Below are 19,209 nucleotides of genomic sequence, written 5' to 3'. Positions count from 1 at the left end.
GGATTACGCTGTGGCTTAACGGCATGTTGTGGCTGGTTTGATCTTTCCAGATCACTCAAACTTTCTCCATATCAGCAATAAAGTTGTTTTGCTTTCTTATCACTCATGTGTTCAGTGGAGTGGCTTTAACTTCTTTCAAGAACTTTTCCTTTGCATTCACAACTGGCTGTTTGGTACAAGAGGCCTAGCTTTCAACCTATCTCAGCTTTCAACATGTCTTCCTCACTAAGCTTAATCATTTCTAGCTTTTGATTTAAAGAGAGAGATGTGAGACTCTTCCTTTCACTTGAACACTGAGAGGCCACTGTAGTGTTATTAACTGGTTTCATTTTGCCACTGTTGTGTCTCAGGGAATAGGGAGGCCTGAGGAGAGAGAAATGGGGGAATGTTGGTTGGTGGAAGAGTCAGAACACACATCACATTTATCTTTTAAGTTAGGCATCTTAAATGGGTGTGGTTAGTGGTGCCCCAAAACAATTGCAAATTACATCAAAGATCACTGATCACAGATCACCATAATAGATATAATAATAATTTTAAATTTTGAAATACTCAATTACCAAAATGTGACACAGAAACACGAAGTGTGCACATGATGTTGGAAAAATGGTGTTGACAGACTTGCTTGATGCAGGGTTGCCACAAACTTTCAATTTGTAGAAAACACAGTATCTGCGAAGTGCAGTAAAGCAAAGTGCAAGTAAAATGACGAATACCTGTATAAGTCAACTTCTCTGTGCCAAGGATTGTGCTAGATGATTTCAAAAGTTTGTTTGTTTCAGACAGAATTTTTCTCTCATTGCCCAGGCTGGAATGCAATGGCGCTATCTCAGCTCACTGCAACCTCTGCCTCCCGGGTTCAAGCAATCCTCCTGACTCAGCCACCCAAGTAGCTGAGATTACAGGCATGTGCCACCACACTTAGCTAATTTTGTATTTTTAGTAGAGATGGGGTTTCATCGTGTTGGTCAGGCTGGTCTCAAACCCCTGACCTCAGGTGATCCACCCACCTCGGCCTCCCAAAGTGCTGGGATTACAGGCGTGAGCCACTGTGCCTGACCCAAAAGTATTTCTAATTTTAGAATAGTGTGCATGTCAGTCAGGGGACCTCACATCTGACTTATCGGTCCCAAGTTAATTAAACAGGGCCCCCTTGGTACACAAACCCAGTGGGTATTTTTCAGTCCTTTTCCTACCAGATGCCCCTGCAGCATCTAACACTGCTAACTACTCCCAATTTTCTAAGAAACACATATATTCTTCTGGTTGTTTTTCCATAAGTTGGTTTTTGTAGTGTTTAGCCTAATGCTTGGCACTCAGGAAGAACAGTTACGCATTGCTTAATCACATGGCTATGTTCTGAGAAATGTGTCTTTAGGCGATTTCATCACTGTGAGAATATCATAGACTGTACTTCCACAAACCTAGATGGTAGAGCCTACTATACACCTAGGCTATAGTGTATAACCTAATGCTCCTAGGCTACAAACCTGTACAGCATGTTACTGTACTGAATACTGTAGGTAGCTATAACATAAAGCCAAGTATTTGTATATGTAAACATATCTAAACACAGAAAAGGTACAGTAAAAATATGTTATTATAATCTTATGGAACTATTATTGCACATGTGGTCTGCTGTTGACTGAAACATTGCTATGTGGCACATGACTGTATTATATAAGTACCTCTTAAATATGTTTCTAATGACTATTATTTACTCTATTTCGTGGCTCTTATTCTGCCTATCAAAAATGTCTAGTATCAAACTGGGCACAGTGGCTCACGCCTGTAATCCCAACATTTTGGGAGGCTGAGGCGAGCACATCACCTGAGGTCAGGAGTTCGAGACCAGCCTCACAACATGGAGAAACCCCATCTCTACTAAAAACACAAAATTAGCCAGGTGTAGTGGTGCATGCCTGTAATCCTAGCTATTTGGGAGGCTGAGGCAGGAGAATTGTTTGAACCCAGGAGGCGGAGGTTGCGGTGAGCCAAGGTTGAGCCATTGCACTCCAGCATGGGCAACAAGAGCAAAACTCCGTCAAAAAAACAAAAACAAAAACAAATGTCTAGTATCCTAAATTGAAATCCAGCCTTATTCTCATCCCATATTCATTCTGGGCAATCTCAACCATTCTATGACATCAGCTTTCACCTGAAAAGTCCTAAACCTGATTCACTCATCCCAATCTTTCTTTGGAGCTCCAGGCCCTTACAGTCCAGTGGTGCATTAGACCCTTTCAGTTGTATGTCTTACAAGCATCTTCAATTCACCACCAAAAATTCATCATTTCCCCCTTGTGACCAATTTATTCTCCAATATTAGCCGTCTCTTATAAAATTGTGCCACACTTACCTAATAATTTAATCCAAAAACCTGCCTATTTATCCCTGGCTACATTTATTTTATTTAAAGAATACTTATATAGTACTTAGTGTGTGACAGGCAGTGCTCTCAGTACCTTTTCTTTCTCAATTTCATCAGTCTAATTAGTTATCAGGTCTAGTTTCTCAATTTCATCAGTCTAATTAGTTATCAGGTCTAGTTAAATCTATAATCGGTAACACAGTTCCACTTGGTGCCTTCTTTATTTCTATAGCCAGTGACTGACTTACTTTCACCAACTTACGGTTTTGGTTCTTTCTTTAACAATTACACGTCTCTAGTCTCTCTTGCTTTCAGTTTTGCCCCGTTTCAATTCATTCACATCACTTCTAGAATATTTCTAGAAAGCTAGTAAGATTACATTACTCCTCTTCTTAAATCCACACAGAGCATGTAACTGCCCAACTACTGTGCATTGCCACAGTTTACTGGGTGCTTCAAATCACTTATAGGAGTACCAGCAGACTGATCTCTTCAGCTACCGGGGTGGCCAGGAAGGCTGATGTCCTTAGCCTAGTCTCTTCTGCTTAGCAGTGTGCCTACAAATTTTCTTTATGTGCTGTGACATTAAGAAAATGGAAAAGGACACTGCCCTATAAACTTTAAATTCCTTAGCATATTTCAGTTATTCTCTACTCTCTTTGCCCCACCTCTGCCACTCTTGTTGCCCAGGCTGGAATGCACCCACTTTCATTTACTTGCGGTTTTCTGAAATGGTTTTCTGATCCCTCCACATACTATAACGATCCCTCAAGTGCCATTTCCTCTTTGCTATCCAACTTCTCATAGTCCACAGAGACAGCTCTGCTATTGCCTCCTCAGGGAAGCTATCTTTAACTTTCCACCTCCAAAGTCCCTGTGTACGAAGTTTATTTTCCTCAAGACAACATGTCTTTCCCATTACACTATACAGTAAGAAATGCCTTTTATCTGGCTTATTCCCATTTTTGCAACATAAAGCCTAGGCCATTATGTGGCACTCAATAAATGCTTGCTTGAATGTGTTAACCTCTGATTGTTTTCTTACCCAGAGAAATTAATGTACCACTTCCCTTTGTTTTGCAGAATTGTGGGGATCATGTAAAGTATTTTTCTTTAAGTATTAAGCCTTTACAGATATACAATATCGTAATCATTAGTATAGGGGATTTTTATGAAAACTGAAAAAACTGTTCAGGTTAAAACGGCCGTAGGATTCAGAAAAGGTATACGGAAGGCAGCTTTTGGCCATAAGGACCTGTCAGCTGATGGATTCTGGTGAGGCCTCCTTGCTGGTAAGTCTGTGCCCCCATCTGAGAAGGGGATGATCCATACAGACCCAGCTGTGTACAGTGCTTTGTTCAGTTTTCTGCATCTCTGAAATGCATCTCTGAAATGTCTGGTGGAGCCGACACAAAACACAAAAGCCTGATCCTGAGAGATCTAAGTACAAGAGCAAGCCCTGGAAAATGGGGCAACAGCACTCCCTGCAAGTACCATGATCTCTGGATCACTGAGAAAGTATAGAGCATCTTGCATGAGTAGAAAGGACCAGGACACTGCCAGTCCCGGGATACTAAAAACTGAACACTTCCCTAGGGGAAAGGAAACACTTTGTCCGCAACGCACATGATACCGGAAGAACGTCCATGTTTCAACGCACTTCGGCCGGCTCCTCTGCCCGCCTCTCTAGGAATCTTGGAAGACCCATCAATCTCAGTGGTTCATTTGTGCACACCACCTGGCTCACCTTTGTGAGCGCAGAAGCCGCCTCAAAAAGGCTCAGGGGGACAGGGGTCGTAACATCTTGTGTCCAGCAGCCACTCAGTCTGGGCTGACTTCTCTCTCTCCCCTGCTGAAGACACCTGACTGCTCACACTGGATCCTGTCGTGTCCTCCCTTCCCTAAGTCCCTGGTCCTCCGGGTCTCAGGCATCAGGGTCTTTCCTCTATCCTCAGGGAGATTCCTCAATCGGCCCCAACGAACACGTTAGAGCCCAACCAAACTCCTGGGATGGCTGATGGGGGTGTAGGAGTCCAGGCACAGGTACACTCAGAGCTCCTCCCACAGCCCTTGGGGTCATGTCTCTCAGAAGATAAAGGGCTTTCCAAACAAAAAAAATCAACCAACCAACTCTGGGTCTGGTATTATCTGTACCACACAAATTGTCCAGTTACCTTCACTCTGCCCCCAAGGGTCAAATGCAATAATCAACACCCACCTGAGCAAAGTGGCAACAAGAGAGGAAGATGTTGGCTTGCTCTCCATTGTTTTAAACCTGTTTAAATAAATCAGGTCCCCCCGAGTAACTTAACCACTAGCAAGTTTGGGGCTTATAGATTCCTGACTATATAACCCTCTACAATGAATTAGCAGAAGTCAGGGGTGATGAGGGGAGGCCACTGCCATCCCCACCTCTGCAGTCAATGATCTTGAGGCAATTGCTGAATAGCCATGAAGATCTATTGACACACTTAAGGCAGGTCAGCTGTCTTTGGTACCATCAAGTGGCAAGAGGACTCCTCTCCACAGCCAACAAATGATGTGGAGTGAATGTGATAAATTATGAAACTACTTGGTACAATATCTGCCCCCTTCCCCTTTACCCAACTACCTGCTTAAAATGGCTCACTGTTTGCCTTAACAGTGCAAGCTTCTAATCCAGTACTTTATCTTCTCACTTTCTTCTACAGTATAAGGTTGAACACTGTACTCTATCGGTCCCTATACCACTGAAACACTCCTGTGCTTCCAGGACGTCGTCCATCTTGTCTGGTAAACCATTCACTTACCTAAGATGAAACCTAAGTTTCATCTTAGATAACTAGCTATGTTAACAATGGGTTTGTCTTAATTGGGGGTGGGGTGGAGGGCCCTCTGTTTTGTTTGTGCAGACATATTATCCCATCCTTTCTTTCCTAATCCAATAGATTACTGGGGGTTACCTTAGGCTAGGTGGCTACACCTAAGTCTCCAACAGCCTTTTTGTATATATTCTGCCTTAGCTTTCATGACAGAACATTGTAATCTTTCTGATTCTCTGTCTCTTCTATCTCCTTGGTTGAAAAAAATATTGCCTATTGCAAACATTATTAGTATGGGGACCATACCTCGTGATTTATACTTGTCGTCTTGGTGTAATTATTAACAGCACTCCTTTTCGAGTGTCCCAGATTGGACAATAAATTACATAGTTACTTTATGTGTGTGGACCACTAATATGCTAATTAGATACAGATTCTCAGGCTCTGCCTCAGAAACTGATTCAGGGGTGGGGCTCAGAAAACTGCAGTTCAAACAACCCAGGTGATACTAGTGCAGGTATCATCAAGAAATAGTGCTTTCAACACTGCCCATTGGCAGCTGACATAGAAAACTGGGGATAGGTTCAAAGAGATCTAAAAATCACAGTGGTTTCTAGACTATGCTTTTCTCCCTATCCTCCATTTTATGGAAAGTAATAAAAAGTGTGAGGAGTAAAAGGCAGTGAGATTATTTTCACTGCTTAAGACAACAATATCTAAAAACTTGAACCAGTTGATAAATGAGATTTCTAATAATTATTATGAAGATGAAGCACGTTTCTTGGCAACACTCTGTCTCTGCATCCATCTTTTTATTTTTCCTTTGGTCACCATTTTTTGCCCAAACTGGAGTTTTAGCATCTAATTTTACCTTCTGTCTGATTCTTTTTTATGTCCTCATATTTTGTTCTTTTTTCTTTCCAACCCACTTTGTTGTTGCTCTTGTTTGCAGATGCCTACAATGGGTCTCAGGACTCCAAGTGTGTCTATGAAACCATATATAATTCACAATGATCTCTGTTCATAATCGGTTTCCTTTACCAAATTTTTAAGGCAATAAAAGATGGAAAGATTACTACAAGTGCTTAAGCATTTTGGACTTCACTTTTCTCATTATCTTAAATGGAGAGGCATTTAAGCTATGAAACTTAGAATAGTATAGAATCTCTATTACATCACTTTATGGAATACATATTTATTTGAGAAGCTGGTTTTACTTCAAATTTGAGTCTACTATATTTTTCTTAACTTCACTTAATAATCTGTAGCTGGCCGGGCGCAGTGGCTCACGCCTGTAATCCCAGCACTTTGGGAGGCCGAGGTGGGCGGATCACGAGGTCAGGAGATCGAGACCATCCTGGCTAACACGGTGAAAGCCCGTCTCTACTAAAAATACAAAAAATTAACCAGGCATGGTGGCGGGCGCCTGTAGTCCCAGCTACTCAGGAGGCTGAGGCGGAAGAATGGCATGAACCCAGGAGGCGGAGCTTGCAGTGAGCCCAGATCGCGCCACCGCACTCCAGCCTGGGCGACAGAGCGAGACTCCACCTCAAAAAAAAAAAACAAAAATAATAAAAAATAATAATAATCTGTATCTATTTCTCTTGGAAATAATTTAATCTCAAGACACAATAAAAAATACTCTTGAGGAAATATAAGATTTTTTATAACTCCCACAATTAGCCTTAAGGAGTGACACAAACAGTTTGAAATGTCAAGTGTTTAAGAATATGGGATAGAACCAAATACACTAAACTTGAAAAATACCACCCATCACTTCTCCATTTATCTGTAGAAGAATTATGTGCAATTCTGGTTGCCCATGCCTTGTTTCCTAGCTCATATGAAAACTGTTAGCTTTTGAACAGACGGAACTTAACTTGGACTAAACTGGGGAGAAGAATGAAACAGAATATGTAACATTTAAAAATAGTGAGTTTTTTCATCTATAGGAGTTTGTTAAATAAACTATGGAGTATGAACAAATAAAATTCTATTCACTTATAAAAAGAATGAAGAAGTTCTATGTTATGATGTGGACATCTCTAAAGATTATATTCTTTCATGAAAACAGCAAGGTATTAGAAGAGTATAAATAATATGCCATCTTCCTGAGTAATGGAAGAAATAAGATTATACATTAGTATTTGCCTATATTTACATAAAGAAACACTGAAAGATACATAAGAAACTAGTACTATGGCTACTTATGATGGGGAAGTAGACCTTTTTGTATTATTTTGATTTTTGAACCAGTTGAAGAATGAATCTTTTTAAAAAGTCCCACTAAGTAAATTAAATTTTAAAAGTTAAAAATAATAATTACAAACATAAATAAAATGCTTCCAATGAGGAATAAATGAGAAGAGTCTTTCCTGGACTCCAGCGTAAATTAAATAGAGGAGTTGTGCATTTATTGAAACATATAAAGGGGCGGGTTTGTTGAGCAACTTCAATGACTTATAAATCCTATAAATTCCATATACTTGTAATTTTTATTTGGTGATATAAAAAATATATATACACACCCAGTGGCTTAATAGAAAGAGTGTTACACTAGGAACTAGGAGACAGGGTTCTAGTTACAGCTCTGCTTTTAAGTGGCTCTATAATCTTAGTTACTTCCCAGAACTTCCTTTTCTCTTATCTGTCAAATAAGAGCAAACAGAAATGATCTCTAAGGTCCCTTAGAGTGATTCTGTTATTTTTAAGTTACTTGCTATGTATTGGGTATTTGGGTATATTCCAAACCAGATTGTTTTCACGATAGGTTTTCTATTTCTTTGTCTCCTGGACCTTGTATAAAGCTTTGTAAAGAGTTACTAAGTCAATGTTAAGGGAAAGAAATTTTTTTTTGTATGACCTTGGTGGTAATCAATAGTAAAAGCTGAGAAATGTGGAGGTTATAAAAACAATCAACATGAAAGAGTCATCATACTTCTTCTCTTCAATCTTGAATATGTTTCAAATTTTCCATAGAAAATATTGAATAAAGGAGAAAAAGGCAAAACCAAAAAATGTTCATTATATGTTACAGGAAAAATACAAAGAGGCCTATATTTTCCAATAAAAAATCTGCAGCTAGATATCAGATTTTTAGCTAAGATTCTTAGCCTCTGCATAAATTTAAAATCATGAGCAATATTTGTTATGAAGAGCTACTGAGCTGCTAATAACACATGGCTGCTTCAATTCCTTGGTTCCTAAAGGTTAACTTACTAAAAAATCTACAGAAATCCAACTTACTATAAATCTACATTTATATAGGAGGATTCATCTGCCCCTTTTTGTAGGTTAGAAAGCAAATTATCATATTTTATGTGAATGAAAAGAAGTCAGGAAACCTGTATTATGAATTTTATTACAATTATCTTTAAATTAATTTTTAAATACTCAGTGAACTCCCTTTGAGATTATTTTGTACTCAGCCTACATAAAATTATTTTAAACTTTTTTTTTAAAGTTTTTAAAAACTAGGATGAAGAAGTTTTCCTGAAATATACTTAGAAAACTTCTTGCACAGATGTGTGTGAAACTAGGTCTACAGCATACATGATGAAGTCAACACAAGAGGCAACATTCAGTATCGTAAAACTGTAGATGTCACTGATCAGAGAACTTGGCAGATGTATTTAAGATATTATGCTTCTCTCTGCATAAAATAAGGGAATTTTTACTGGCTTTCCCTTGAACTCTCTATGCTAGAGGACATAGCAGGGACAAAGTGAGAAATATTTTTCCCTACCTGTTCCAAGGAGCTAGCTTGATTCAGCCACAGGGTGGACTTTCCGATGCTGGATTAGGTTGCAATGGTAAATGAAGTTCTTGCCACATTTTTCACATTCATAAGGTCTCTCTCCAGTGTGAATTCTCTGATGCTTAATGAGGACTGAACGTCGACTAAAACTCTTATTGCATTGATTGCACTGGTAAGGTTTCTCCCCAGTGTGAATTCTGAGGTGATGGAAAAGCCCGGCATTCTGGCTGAAAGCTTTGCCACAAACACTGCACTGGTAGCGCTTCTCCCCAGTGTGGAGTCTCTGGTGCTGGAATAGGCCTGACCGCTGGCTGAAGGCCCGCCCACACTCATCACATTCAAAAGGCTTCTCACCTGTGTGTGTTCTCTGGTGCTCAATAAGGATGGAATTCTGGGTGAAGCTTTTTCCACATTCATTACAGATATAGGGTCTCTCCACTGAAGAACTCACCCTTTGCTTTTCCAATCTGCCCTCGTGGTCACAGATAGCTCCATACTCAGGCATCTGAGTAATATTACCATTCAGTTTTCCAGGAACTTGTACAAGAGATTTCACTTCCCGAGAAATCTCCCTCTTTCGGGCTAACTCCACATTCCAAGTCCCAGCCTTGCCATCTAAAATAATGATAACATGAAAGATAACATGAAGTATGAAAGATAACAGATTATCTTTCCAAAGACAAAAGAAAAAAAGTGGCCAGGCGAATGGGTGGAAGGGGACAAGTAGCCACCTTTTCTGTTTATTTTTCCACTCTAAACCTATTATACCCAGACCTCAGGGAAAAGATGCACTGTATTATAACTGCTTACTTATTGTCTGCCTCTCCCACTAGACTGTAAACTTCATGAGAGCAGGGACCACATCTACCTTGTTTATCACTGTATCCCTGGTACCTGACACAATGTCTGGCATATAGCAGACACCAAATAAATGTGTTGATTGATAAATATTCAGGGAATGAGGTAGGCTCCCTGAGGAAATTCTAATCCTCACCAATCTCCTGAACTGGGCACACCTCTCGCAAATTATACCGAAGTTGCTCTTCCAAGGTTTGGAATTGGTCATTTGATGACTCCTGAGCTGCTCCTGGAGTTGCCTTCTCCTTTACAAACTCTTCCTGTTCATGAGCATGGCTCAGGACCTGGTGGAAATCAAGGACAGTTGGGAACTAAATATCAGAGAGAACATGGCAAGGAGGCCTTCTCAGGGCCTCTGGATAGAAAAGAAGGACCAAGAAGCTGGCAAAGAAAAAAACAGAGGCAGACAGATTAAAAGCCCGTAGAAGATCAAGTCTGGCATAAAAAAATCCTCCTCCTCTACCTTTTCTTGTTGCACTGAAACCCCATACTTGTTCTTACAGGTATAAACCCTGTTCTGCCATCTTCTCACCTGCTCTCCTGGTTCATCCAGCTCTCTCTCCAAATCCTCCAGCACAGTCACTGCCTCCTCTCCACTCACAGGTCGGTGCTCTCTGACCCATGCCTGGAGCTCCTCGGGCAGGATACTCAGGAACTGCTCCAGCACCAGCAGCTCTAGGATCTGCTCCTTGGTGTGCATCTCTGGTCTCAGCCACTGATGGCAGAGCTCCTGGAGTCTTCGAAGAGCCTCCCGGGGCCCAGGGGTCTCCTGATAGCAGAACTGTCTGAAGCGTCTACGAAAGATCTCTCTGGTATGAGGGTTATTTCTTGATAGGCCTGATTCTGGCCCACAGGAATGTTCCTCATCTTCCTCCTTTACCTTCACTGCCAGAAGTCCTTCCTGCATCTCTGCAGTCTGAAGGGTCAAGGTTATGGCCATGAAAGGTTCAGAAAAAGAATCTATTCTTGAGAATTCTCCCTTGATCTTTTCTTCTGGAAACCCCAAGATCTAGACAATTATTTACAAAGAAAAAAATATAAAAATGCAGAAAACCTCAGGACAAGGAAGAACTGGAGTACTTACACTAAAATCAGTCACTCTCTGTCATGAAGGAACACCGAAACATGATTAATCATAGATACTTTAGAAATACGAATCCAGATAATATAGGAAGAAAAACAGAAATGGAACAAAAACCCCTACAATTTTCTGAAGGAAGGTACTGTTTCAATCATCCTGACTGGAACAGCTCAAATCAGCTTGAGCATATTGGTTTCCATTTGAATAACAAGATACTAAATTCAGGGTAAATTTTAGCTATATGAAGGTAAAAAAGCACTTTGGGCCCAAGTGGTCACAGATGACACCAAGAGTCAAGAAGAAAAGGGAAATAAATGGAGGATGGAGGGAAAGTAAAGAAGATAAAATGAATAAGAATTGTAAGAAATGCACTTAGAGAGAGGAGGCAGAGTCCCTCCAGCCATAGGAGGTACGGAGGAGGGAGATCTAGGTTTAAAATGTGGAAGGTCTTGGACTGAGACATCATCCTGCAGGTATTCCCTCCAGAGTCTTGGGCTTCATGTTTTGAGCCTTGGTCTCTTCAATCTATAAAACAGGAATCCTAAAACCAACACTGCCTATCTTTCTAGGTTGATACAAAGATAAAACGAGGATAATGAGCACAAAGAAGTTGGCTACTTAGTAAACTCCACAGTGGTAACACTGTTGTTATTTTTCTTCTGTTATTGTTAAGATTAAATGAATATCCTAGTGGTTTAAGGCTAAGGCAAAAGAATCAGAAAGTAGTTGACTGCAGTGGTCTAGGCTCAGAGATATTAAAATGATGGAAATATTGGTTCCAGTACTTTAAAACAGGAATAGAATTTGACCTTTCTCTCACCCTTTAATTTCTTGGAAACTTTTTCTCTTTGAAGCTACTTGAAGGTGGAGAGGGGGCAATTTTATGTAAAATAAAATTACTGCTAATAAAAAGACAAATGAATATGACTCCTGAGGTCAGGAGTTCGAGAACAGCCTGACCAACATGACAAAACCCTGTCTCTACTAAAACAATACACAAATTAGCTGGGCGTGGTGGCACACGCCTGTAATCCCAGCTACTCAGGAGGCTGAGGCTGGAGAATCACTTGAACCCAGGAGGCAGAGGTTGCAGTGGGCGGAGATCATACCACTGCACTCTAGCCTGGGCGATGGAGCAAGACTCCGTCTCAAAAAAACAAAAACAAAAACAAACAAACTTATGAGCAATCTTAACCAGGATAGTAATTAATGAAGACAATTTTCTGAAAGAAAAACAATTAGATGACCCAGTGATTTCTAAGCACCATTTTCGAGCACAGACTTTCAAACTTTTTTGACCAGGACTCTTATTAAGATATATTTTATATTATAACCCAGAACACACATGCACATGTATATAAGTGTATGTTTGTGCATTTATGATATACACAAATAACTAAAATAATAATTTCACAAAACACTATGTATCCTTGCTTTATATAGTGACATACAACTATCTGTACACCTATTTCATTAAAAGACAAAACAAAAAAGCCTGAGAACATATTCTGTGGTGGGTTGTGACACACCGCATAGATTTTATGACCCAAAAATGAATAATAACCTGTAGAATAAAATATTTGTCTTAATTTTAAGTAAAATTATTGTAATCCATTGCAGAAATAACCCTACACTATTCTGTTTGTTGTTTTTGTTTTTTTAAGAAAGAGTCTTGCTCTGTTGCCCAGGCTGGAGTACAGTGGCGCGATCTCAGCTCACTGCAACCTCCACCTCCTGGGTTCAAGCAATTCTCCTGCCTCAGCCTCCTGAATAGCTGGGATTACAGGTGCCCACTACCATGCCAGGCTAATTTTTGTATTTTTAGTAGAGATAGGGTTGTACCATGTTGGCCAGGCTGGTCTCGAACTCCTGACCTCACATGATCCACCCGCCTCGGCCTCCCAAAGTGCTGGGATTACAGGCATGAGCCACCGTGCCCGGCAACCCTACATTATTCTTAGGTGTTGACATGCATTGTGAAATTAAATAACTAAGAATAGGGTATTTTATTAGTCTGTTCTCATGCTGCTACTAAACACATACCCAAGCCTGGGTAATTTATAAAGGAAAGAGGTTTAATTGACCCACAGTTTAGCATGGCTGGGGAGGCCTCAAGAAACTTACAATCATGGTGGAAGGGGAAGCAAACATGTCCTTCTTTGCATGCAGCAGCAGGAAAAGTGCTGAGCAAAAGGGGGAAAAGCCCCTTATAAAACCATCAGATCTCATGAGAACTCACTATCACCAGAACAGAACATGAAGGTACCTGCCCCCATAATTAAATCATCTCCCACCGGGTCCCTCCCATGACACATGGGGATTATGAGAAATTGGGAACTATAATTCAAGATGAGATTTGGGTGGGGACACAGCCAAACCATATGAGGTATTTAAATTACAAGTGAACACTGATCACATTGCAATCAGAAGGAAAATTAGATTCATATTGTGATTACTGGTTATATTTATCAAAGGGGAAAAAAACTACTGGCATGGGACAGCATCCTTCTGGATAACCTGCACGCATAATCCTCTCTATAAAGTTCTGACATCTTTGGTTTGGTTACCTTCTGTAATCACTACCCCAGGAAGTGTACAGAGGATTTTTTTTCCTCTAAAGACAGAATCCTCAAATTCATGTTTTCCCCCACTTTTTTTTTTTTTTTCTGAGACGGAATCTCACCCTGTCGCCCAGGTTGGAGTGCAACAGCATGATGTCAGCTCACTGCCTCCCAGGTTCAAATGATTCTCCTGCCTCAGCCTCCCGAGTAGCTGCGATTACAGGCACCCACCACCACGCCTAGTTAATTTTAGTCTTTTTTTTAGTAGAGACGGAGTTTCACCATGTTGGCCAGGCTGGTCTCAGACTCCTGACTTCGTGATCTTCCTGCCTCAACCTCCCAAAATGCAGAGATTACAGGCGTGAGTCACTGCGCCCAGCCTTCCTCCACTTTTCTTGGTGTTGACTCACCACCACTGTGACTACCATATTATCTTTTTCTGTCATAACTTTTCATATACCACTCATTCACTTAGCAGATATTTATTCAGAGCCTACCAGCAAATATATATTCAGAGTCTACCATATTCCATGTACTGTTCTAGGCACTGGGGATACAGCTGCAATTATAACAAAGTCCCTAGTCTCATGGAATTTACATCCTAATAACAATAACAGCAGACATTTATAGTGCTTTCAACGTGCCAGGTAGTGTTACAGATGCTTTATATATATAAACCCATTTAATCCTCAAAACAACCACGAATAAGGTACTATTATTGCCCCCATATCACAGATGAGAAAACTGAGATATGAAAAGTTTAAGTTACTAGTCCAAAGTTCAAGTCAGTTATAGATAGTAAGCAGTGAAGCTGCAATTCAAACCCAACAAATCTGACTTCAGAATTTACAGTCTCCAGTGCTACAACACTAACTTCTGTTGGGGAAAAGAGGGGCCAGGATGAGGAAAATGGGTCACAGGAAACAGATAATTATTAAGTATTTGTGAAGTAGTGATAAATGCTATAGAGAAAATAAAGGTAAGGAGATAGAGAGTAAGGGGAAAGAAATTTTGCTATTTCATATTCAGGGAAGGCCTTGATAAGGCAATGGTTGAACAGAGCTGAAGGAAGTGAGGAGCAAGTCACATGGCTATCTGGAGAAAGACTGTTCCATGCAAAGGGAACTGCAAGTGCAAATTTGTGCAGATGGGAACATGCCTGGATTCTTCAGGTAATAGCTAGTTGAACAATGACTGGAACAAAGAAAACAAAAGGGAAATTGACAGGAGATAAAGCAGGGAGCTTGGGAACTGATCATGAAAGGCAGTTGTAAGGGCTCTAGCTTGTACTCTATGAGATTAGGAAACCACTGGGGATTTTTAAGCCAAGCGGTAACAAACTTTTACTTACATTTAATACAAAAGCATAACTCTAGCTGCTATGTCAATGACCTTGGGGTTAAGTGGAGGCAGAGAGGGATGCTATGACAATCATCCAGGGAAGAGATCATCATGGCTTGAAACACGGTCTGCTGAATTTGTTCTAGGGTAAGAAAGTTTTGTGGTACAAATATCAAATAGCTAAATTCAGAATATGCACTTTCACATTACTCAATAAACATACCATGGATTCAAAAGATGAAACAGCCACTCATGCTTTCTTGTTTTTTTAATCTTCTAGGGTCTGAAAAATGTCTTTTTCTTATTTACCACCTGTGCCACTTGGTTTCAAGTCAAAGTTTTTCTATTCAAAGACAATGCAGCTGAATCTTAGAGCTCTGCCCAGAAAAATTCATTTCTGGGAATGTGGTGTTTCAAATCTTTACACAGTTTCCCAAATAAAAATTTCCCTATTTTCTCTGTATACTCTGGGTTCATTTTTGCTTTCATTCACCTGATTTTGCTTTTATCTGCTGGCCTTAATACCCAGATCCTTGCACCAGCATACCTGAGTTCTTTGAACCCAGTGTCTACAAAAGGCTTCCCCAGTTTTTTGTAATCCTGCCCTCCTGGTCACAAACATAGAGTTCCTAATCTTCCATTCAGGATCACAACCTCAATGTATATGCCAGGTATATAATTAGTATAATAAATCTTACCTTAAAAAATACATCCGCATTTTAAAGTTGGTTCCTCCTAGAGCCTCAGCAAGCTCAATACCCCCAAATCTACCATCATCCTCATGGAAGGATTATCTTTAACAAGGATGGGCACGTAGGTGAAGACTAAGCAGCACATAATACAAACATGCCTTTATCATCATACATCCCATGACCCTCACCTCCGCTGACACCATCTATGGCTCCTCACTAATTGGATGAATTCCCAAACTCTCAAGCACAGTTTAAAACCAGTCAGACCTTTAGCTTCTGTTGTCTGGCTCCACTCTTGGTTTCCTCTATTCCGCAAGCAAAAACTCTCAGCTCCAGTCAGGTTTTTCTCTTCACTATTCTAATCAGGTGTTTCTCATCGCTGTGCCATGAGCTTTGTCTTGCCTTCTTCCCTTATTCAAACCCTACCCAATCTCTGCAGCTTGATTCAAATCTCACATCCTCTTTGAAGTCTTCTTTATTCATTTCAGCTCACCCTGTTCCTCCTGCCCACTCATATGTCATGTACTGTATGAGTCCCACCTTTCACTCTCAGTCACAATTTATCTTGTACCATTACTTCTCTTCAGAACCATTTTTTAAAATCCAAAGAGTAGAGAGGAATATAGAATTCTTTCATAAAGTTCTACTACCCTGAAATAAACAGTCTTAAAAGACGGGAATGTGTCCTTTTCTATGCATTTGCAATCATATATACACATGTATACACATGTGCACACACAGAGTTGATATAAGCCCATATATTTTATCTACCTTACATAAGCAGAAGATAGTATGAGGTAGCAGAGAACACAGGCAGATCTGGTTGTTTATTCTTTTCTTTTTTTTGAGACAGAGTCTTGCTCTTTTTGCCCAGGAGGGAGTGCAGTGGTGCGATCTCGGCTCACTTGCAACCTCTGCCTCCCAGGTTCAAGCAATCCTCCTGCCTCAGCCTCTGGACTAGCTGGGATTACAGGCACCCACACCACCACTCCTGGCTCATTTTTTCATTTTTAGTAAGATGGGTTTCACCATATTGGTCAGGCTGGTCTCCAACTCCTGACCTCAGGTGATCCGCCCACCTCGGCCTCCCAAAGTGCTGGGATTACCATCTGTGAATTTTAACACAGTGATCTTGGGCAAGTTACTTGATTTTTCTAAGCCTCAAGCTCATATATGAAATAAGGTCAAAAACTACCTTGCCAACTTGTTGAGAATATTAAATGAGATAATGCATAGAAAGTGTTTTTGCACAAAGCCTGGCATACAAACATGTAAATTCATCTTTTAATGACATAATGTACAATTTTGGTACAATGGTTGTTTAATTAATAGTTGTTACTTTCCCTTAGGGCCAAGACTGTAATCTTTTTCTATTGCTCAAAGAACAAGATGGGTGGGCGAAACATGCACACAAACCAATAAAATCGCTGTTTCATCAGGTTTGCAGAAACACTGTGAAAGATGTACGTCTTCAGATACATTCTCTCCAATCAAATCCTAACTAGAAGCCCAAGACTATTGAGGTACAAAAGAAGGATGGGATTCAGTAACTTCCCGGGTTATAGCTGTAAAGCTAATACAGGAACAGAGTGGAGTTAGCATAGCAAAGGTTTTAAGAAAATGGGACTCTGGAGCCAAATTGTCTGTATCTGAATCCTACCTACACCCCTTACTAGCTCTATGACCTTAGGCAAGTTACTTCATTTTCTTCTTGTATGTTAATTTTAAAAAGGGGCGGGACAGGGAGGTGGGGTGTAGTCTACATAATAACAGTGCCTATCTCATAGAGTTATGAGAAGCAGATAATATTTGGAAAGTGCTTAGAACAGTGCTGGGCTGGTACACAGTAGATGCTATTTATTCTTCTAAAAAATTAGATAGCAGCAAGAGCCTTTATACTACGTGAATTAGACTAAGAAAGGCTGCGGCATATTTTAAAACTATCCCTGCTTATTCTTTAAAATAAGTCCACAGTAGAGAATACGACATCGGAAAATACAAACATTTCTTCATATCCGAATCTATTCGGATCCTAAGATGCAGATAGGGAGAGTTTAGAGTGCTATCAGTACAGGGCAGACAGGTTGAAGAGCTCAGGAATAGACATGGGGTAGGGGAAAGGGGTTGGGGCAACGACGCTGACTTTAGGTTAACAAGGCCCTTCCAGGCTGCGGAGCAACCTCCTCTGCCCCCATCTGCCCGGCCCATCTCTGGCCAAGAAGCCCCTGCCGCCAGATCCCCACACCCAGTCCAGGTCGCAGCGCACAGACCCGCCCTTCCGAAGCCCCTCAGCGGTAGCCCGACTCCGAAGCTCACCGAGGCATCCGTGAAAGGAGATGCCACCTAGCGCAGATCATACCGGCTCTGAATCCTTGACAACCGCAGTCCAAAAAATGATAAACCACAAAGGCCGGAAATGCGTCACCGCGGCCCGCTCCCCGCAGAACTGTGGTTCTGGCTGTGTTCCTTCTAGGAAGGCCGGAGGTTTCCACACCTCTGTGGTCGTCACGCTGAATCCCGTCTGTAGTCTTAGTGAGATGCTAGGTGGCACATTGTCTTGCAGGGGACAATATAATGACGGCCAACATACTGTTTTAACACGTAATAATTCATTTACTCCGCATAACAACCCTGTGAGTTAGGTACAATTATCTCCATTTAACAGGTGAAGAAACTGAAGCACATTTCTACATTGATTAGTTGCTATTTCCTGCAAAGAATACGTTTTCTTTTCCCTGCTGTCTCATTTTATCACGAAGAACTCATGGATTCCTTTACAAATAAACAATTACTGCGGGCGCCGTGGCTCACGCCTGTAATCCCAGCATTTTGGGAGGCCAAGGGGGGCGGATCACGAGGTCAGGAGATGGAGAACATTCTGGCTAATAAGGTGAAACCCCGTCTCTACTAAAAAAGAAAAAAAATTAGCCAGGCGTGGTGGCGGGCGCCGGTGGTCCCAGCTACTCGGGAGGCTGAGGCAGGAGAATGGCGTGAACCCGGGAGGCGGAGCTTGCAGTGAGCTGAGATCGCACCACTGCACTCCGGCCTGGGTAACAGAGCTAGACTCCGTCTCTAAATAAATAAATAGACAAACAAACAAATAAACAATTACTGTCATTATTATGTTGATGCTCAAATTCTCTCTCTCTCTCTCTCTCCCTCTCTCCTCTTTCTCTCTCTCCTTTTTTTTTTGACAAAGTCTCCAGGCTGGAGAGCAGTGGATGCGATCTCAGCTCACTGCAACCTCTGCATTCCTGGTTCAAGTGATCCTCCTGTCTCAGCCTCCTGAGTATCTGGGATTACAGGCACACGCCACCACCCCCTACTGAGGCTGGTCTTGAACTCCGACCTCAAGTGATCCACCCGCCTCGGCCTCCCAAAGGGCTGGGATTACAGAAGTGAGCCACCGCATCCGGCCTCAAACAGGTTTCTATGTCCTTTAATAAGTTCCCAGCAGTTTTTGTGCACTTCACTTTCTCACATAAGGTATTTCAGTCTCATTTTTATGCTATCCCTACCCGAGACATGGAATCGCCACTGCTTTATGAAGCTACAATACTTATTAATGAAAAATGGGATATAGAAACTGGACGAACGGAGGCAAAATGGCGCATTTCCGGGTTCTTCATCACCGGCTTTTCCCGTGAGCGCAAAAATGCAGTTGAGGCCGGGGAAGGTGCAGATTAATCAGGCATGCACCAGGTGATGTCAATCCGAAGAGACCAAGATTTACCTGGTGGCTCCTGC

General features: G+C 41.2%; 1 protein-coding gene across 2 annotated transcripts; it reads right to left on the bottom strand.

The window, feature by feature from the left end:
* Window positions 1-245: 245 nt before the first annotated feature.
* ZSCAN23 (zinc finger and SCAN domain containing 23) lies at window positions 246-17,880 on the bottom strand. 2 transcript variants are annotated; one of them, XM_023191633.2, is made up of 5 exons: window positions 17,779-17,880; window positions 10,320-10,796; window positions 9,924-10,071; window positions 8,918-9,544; window positions 246-363 (listed from the first exon to the last, which is right to left on the bottom strand). In XM_023191633.2, exons 2-4 carry the CDS (start codon window positions 10,725-10,727, stop codon window positions 8,931-8,933), a joined length of 1,170 nt encoding a protein of 389 aa, XP_023047401.2. In that variant the 5' UTR covers window positions 10,728-10,796; window positions 17,779-17,880; the 3' UTR covers window positions 246-363; window positions 8,918-8,930. The 2 variants fall into 2 exon arrangements, with proteins under 2 accessions (XP_023047401.2, XP_023047402.2); XM_023191634.3 differs by lacking the exon at window positions 246-363 and having other exon boundaries at window positions 7,090-9,544.
* Between the last annotated feature and the right edge of the window lie 1,329 nt (window positions 17,881-19,209).

This window comes from Piliocolobus tephrosceles, chromosome 5, assembly GCF_002776525.5.
Source record: "Piliocolobus tephrosceles isolate RC106 chromosome 5, ASM277652v3, whole genome shotgun sequence".
Taxonomy (NCBI): Eukaryota; Metazoa; Chordata; class Mammalia; order Primates; family Cercopithecidae; genus Piliocolobus; species Piliocolobus tephrosceles.
This window is presented reverse-complemented; position numbering and strand designations above follow the sequence as displayed.